General features: G+C 53.9%; 1 protein-coding gene across 1 annotated transcript in view; it reads right to left on the bottom strand.

Moving 5' to 3' along the window:
• Nucleotides 1–971: 971 nt before the first annotated feature.
• GSTK1 (glutathione S-transferase kappa 1) overlaps nucleotides 972–4,720 on the bottom strand; it is a 16,471-nt gene continuing 12,722 nt past the window's right edge. The window contains exons 4-10 of the mRNA XM_004694332.2: nucleotides 4,458–4,539; nucleotides 4,138–4,266; nucleotides 3,780–3,880; nucleotides 3,591–3,626; nucleotides 1,920–2,036; nucleotides 1,504–1,597; nucleotides 972–1,227 (exon numbers count right to left, since the gene is read on the bottom strand). Of these exons, the coding sequence (XP_004694389.1) occupies nucleotides 1,178–1,227; nucleotides 1,504–1,597; nucleotides 1,920–2,036; nucleotides 3,591–3,626; nucleotides 3,780–3,880; nucleotides 4,138–4,266; nucleotides 4,458–4,539 (609 nt within the window). The 3' untranslated portion in view covers nucleotides 972–1,177. The remainder of the gene's footprint in view (nucleotides 1,228–1,503; nucleotides 1,598–1,919; nucleotides 2,037–3,590; nucleotides 3,627–3,779; nucleotides 3,881–4,137; nucleotides 4,267–4,457; nucleotides 4,540–4,720) is intronic.

The raw sequence follows: 4,720 nt of genomic DNA, 5'->3' as shown, positions 1-4,720 counted from the left end.
TCCCGCGCCCCATCCATTTCTCCCGCCTAGCAGTCCGAGTTCTATCTTTTTGTAATAAATCAGCTACCTAGTGAGTAAAGGAGTTTCCTGAGTTGTGTGAGCTGCTCTAGTGACTCAACCAAACCCAAGGAGGGGGTCATGGGAACCTCCGGTTTAGGCTTGCCACTGGCACCTGAAGGCTAAAATGAGGGGTCCGAGAGACACCCAGTCTGAGCTGGTTGGTCAGAAGCGCAGGTGACAGCCAGGATGGGCGACTGGCTTCCCAGTGGAAGGTCTGGGAGACTGAGCCCTTGACCTGTGGAATCTGGTGTAGACAGTGGCAGAACTGAGTTCTCAGACACCCTCGCGCTGTCCCAGCTTTGCGTGTGGCTGTGGAAAGCCTCCACACCCAGTCACCTGAAATTGGGTCCAGGAAGCCTTTGGACAAGGTGTTCTGCCTGTTTCATTCTATTACTAGAACAGGGCCTTGGATCAATAAGTGGGGGATGGGCAAGCTGCATGTCTGTGTGGGAGGGCCAGGGCTTATATAGGCCAGGGAGCAGGCCTCTGGGTTTCCTCCAGCTGTGCCTGTGTGGGAGGGGACGAGCTGCCATCCCAGACCTGGCGACTGCTGCTCTCCCTGGACTGCGTGCCCGGCACAGCGGGTCGGTACCGCAGAGCCATCTGGGGGCAAACTCCGTCAGGCTCCACTGCCCTCCAGCCTTCACTCCAGTGACCTCTGGCCCCTGCCTGTCCCAGGAGCAGGGCCAGTCAGGAGGAGAAAGGACTACACTGGTCAGTGGCAAATTCCATCTAGCTCAGTTTTCTGTCCCTGACAGTTTCTGTAGAAAAGAAAGAGGAACTGTTCTCTGCTCCTTCCATGAGAGCTGTGGAGGCGGACAGGGCTGGGGAAATGGGGGGCGGGTTTTCTCAGGTACCTGCAGTGGACAGGACAGCACTCAGGACAACACAGACAGCAGGAGAGACCCAGACCGTGTGTGGCAGCATAAAGTTTATTGTGGGGAAGCTGAATCGGAGGCTCTGAAGGCACACGTGAGGCACAGAAGGTGGAGCAGCCTGAGTCACCATCCATGATGCCCTCCCAGCACCCCCAGGGCCACCGCTGTCAGATAGGGAAATTGGGGGGCCAGTGTCCCGCCTTGGAGCGGGGGAAGCTGATGGTTTCATCCTCTGGGCATCAAAGTCTGGCACTTGGAGATGGAGGCACAGGGCCCAGCCACTTCTCTCCTGTGTGGAGAAACTCACCCATGGCAGAGGCTGCCCACAAGCCTCAGAGACTTTCCAGAGGGCACTCTGCTTGGCTTCACAGTGAGAAGGCTCCCTTCTGTCATGAGGGTGAAGGTGGCCCCTTCCTCTTCAACCTCCAGCACTGCTGTGCCTATACTAGGCTTAGTTGTTAGAAATGCCTGGAATACTCTTGGATGGGGATCTATCCACCTGGTCAACTGATACTATGGGGGTGGGGCTGGGGTGAAGGGCCCTCAGGATGAACCGGCAGCTTACCCAGCATGTGTGCCAGCAGCTCCATCCTGTCCGAGCCAAACAGCATGTGGGTTTGGCCATCCAGCTGGACCACGGTGATGGGCAGCCCAAAGGCCTGAGAAGCAGTCAGGTGCGGGGAGGGAATAGAGAGGGGCGTGATCAGTCAGGTTGGAGTTGGAAACTGCAGTCAATTCTGGTCTACTCAGAAGCAAAGTGAGATGCCTGGGCCCCCACAGAGACTTCTGAGAGACTTCAGTCTTTTCTCTCACCATCTCTCTCACCCTCCCTTTCCTTGGGTGCAGGGAAGTGGGGAGAGGACGAGGGTAGTCCTGGAGAGCTAGGACTCATGTTGGGGAGCTTTTGGACAGTCTGGGACCCAGCAGAGATTAGGCTGTCTTCAGCGCTGGGGCTGGGGCCACACATCCACAGTGGCTCACCCCGTATTTGCAGGCTGCGTCGGTGGTCTCCTTGAGCTGATTTTTCACCTGGGGTGTTGATATCTTTTCCAGAAGCCCTCGGGCTTGTTCTGTAGACATGCCAGCCTTCTGTGCAGCCTGAGGGCATGTGGGATGTGGAAAGGAACACAACTTTTTGTTTGTGTGTGTGGTGGTGGGGGGGCAGGGTGGTGGTGGGTCAGGGCTCAGGAGCTACTTCTAGTCTTTTATTCCTGCAAAGTGTTACTGGCAATGCCCTTTACCCACCCTCCAGCAGAGGTCTATCCTTGCCACGAGGGTCAATGTTTTCTTCTTTCAAAACCTTGACATTGGTGGAAAGAGCAAGTGGTGTAGAGTCGCAGTTACTGAAGTTAAACGCCAGAGGGCGTGTCGAGACCGGCTGCCCCACCTTTTCATTAGCGCGGGTTGGAGCAGGGTCAATGTTAGAATTTGCGTCCCCTGACAAGAAGTCACTGGCTATCGCCTTCCTGCTTCTTAGAATTTTGAATAGTTCATACTTTTTAAAAATCCAGGGCGGAGTCCTAATTCCCATGGCATTTCCTGAGGACTGCGCAGATTAAAGGGCTGCAGCCACCTGCCTGGTTTCTAGAGAATGATAAAGCCTTCAGTCTGGACTTTCTGGAAGTTTTGGGGTCCCAGGTTCTCAATTTTGGCTGCTCATTTGAATCTCCTGGAATCTTGAAAACAATGCCAATGCACAGGCCACCCCCTTAAACATTTATGGGGACCTCCAGGGGGTGGTGGCCCGGTGCTCCAGGGGGTTTTAATACATGTTCCACCGCCACCTGAACTCGACGTGGACACCACGCACATTCGCTGAGACCTTGTCTTCGCAGGCTAAGTGAGACAGTTGTGTTCCCGACACCATGTTTGACATTGGGGTGGTTGAGTAAGCAGATAGCTCTGCTGAATGGAGCACTTGGTGGGAACTAGAATCAATACTCTGCAAGAGTTAAAATCGTATGGATATGCTTGTCAAATAATCAGTAACGAGGTAGGCAGATGTGTACATGTTGCAGGACGACACTGGAGATCACACCGGCCATTCTTTGTATATTTGGTATCTGTGACCTGCCATTTTATATCTTAAATGAGAATATACCTCCACTATCTTTTGTAAACCTAAGGGAAAGTATTGGTTTGAATTTTCTGATTTAACCCTAAAAAAATGTGCTTTTCTTACTGGCAACTGTGATGGGCACGCATTGTTTAGAATGACTTTCATTTGTTCTCACGCAGGACTCTATAGAGTTATGGCTTTGGTCAATGATCTCTCTCTCTCTCTCTCTCTCTCTCTCTCTCTCTCTCTCTCTTTAATATCCTGCCTTCCGCCTTCTGCATATATGCCTGGGGAAGGTTTGTGTTGGAGTCTTCCAGGCTAACACTTCCCTTACCTCTCCCCCCAAATCTGGGCATGTTAACATTCTTTACACTGAGTTTTTCATCAAGTAACTTCTGCTGTGGAGAATTTTGCACTTCTTTCAACCGTGAGATACTTATTAGAGTTCCCTAAGTTCTAAACTTAAGTAATCCCCCCCCCCCAATTACTATGACCTCTTCCCCGGAATAAGAAAACTGTGTCCTCTCGGCCCCCAAATACCAACTGTTCCCAGGTGCCCTCTGAGGGGAGTGGGGGAAGAGCAGGGCACTCACGGCCAGGATGCTCTGGGGCTCCGTGATGTCTTCATCCTGGGAAGAAAGGAGCTGTCAGCAGGAAAGGGGTAGAGACCAGGCGAGAGGCGGACAGGGGTGAGCTGTGAGGTGGCAGGGCCTGGACTCTGGGAACGGGTCTAGGGGACGGCCACCAAGTCGGCCAGCATCCCGAGTGAGTCCTGCACTCACCCGTGACCAGACTCGCATCCAGAGTTCTCGGGACACTTTCTCCAGCATATCCGGCTGCTCCAAGTTCACAGCAGTGAGGAAGCGCATGGCTGACAAGCTTCCTAGGGCACACGCACACAGAAGGGCTCCTCACATGAGTCCCCACGGAGGACAGCTCTGCTCTGCCTCTGTGCCACCCCCATGGCTCCCAGCCTCCCAGCCGCTTCTTGTTGCCCATTTACCCTGCTCTTCCTGCCCCTGTGTCCTTCGGGCAGCCTCTGCTTGGTTTAAGCTGAGTTCTCCCATAGCTACTTCTACTATCACCACTGGAGCTGAGCTCCGTGACCCTGATACCCTGTCTGCATCCCGCTCTCTTCACCTTTGTCCAGAATCACAGAGAAGAAATCCTTGGGCACCTGGAGGGGAATTTGCATTTGCTTGGCCAGACGACTGATGTCATTTAGCAAGTATTTGCCTTTTCGTGGAAGCATGGCTGGGGGCTGGTTTCCTGCAAGGGGAAAGTAGGTAGCCTGATGAGTGACCATTAGGGTCCCCGCTGGAGGACCCCCGACCTGGGTGTCAGGCAGAAGGCAGATTACTTGCTGCTGGTGCCCACGTATAGACCCATCCAGGGCAGCTCCCAGGGGCCTCTGGAATCAGCCTTCCCTCAACTCCCTGCCTCTGACTTGCTCCTCATACCACTGTCCTTCATGATCCCTGCAATGAGGCTGGGACGCAACTGCAGGTTGACATTCCAGATGTTCTTGTAGCGGCACAGGATCTACAGAAGCAGAGAGCCACAGAACCAGTGGGTGAGATGGAAAGGCAAGAATGGCAGGCAGAGGGCAGAGCTGTTTCCTGGCCCCAGGCTCTAGGCAGGGGGTTGTGCTGGCCTACACACACAGTTGGGTTTGGAATGGCCAAACTCTCCACTGGTAGAGCTGCACCCCAAGACCTTTCTG

Source organism: Condylura cristata, unplaced genomic scaffold, assembly GCF_000260355.1.
Source record: "Condylura cristata isolate star-nosed mole 26May11 unplaced genomic scaffold, ConCri1.0 scaffold00042, whole genome shotgun sequence".
Lineage (NCBI taxonomy): Eukaryota > Metazoa > Chordata > Mammalia > Eulipotyphla > Talpidae > Condylura > Condylura cristata.
The sequence above is the reverse complement of the archived record's forward strand: the minus strand, read 5'-3'. Positions and strand labels throughout refer to the sequence as shown.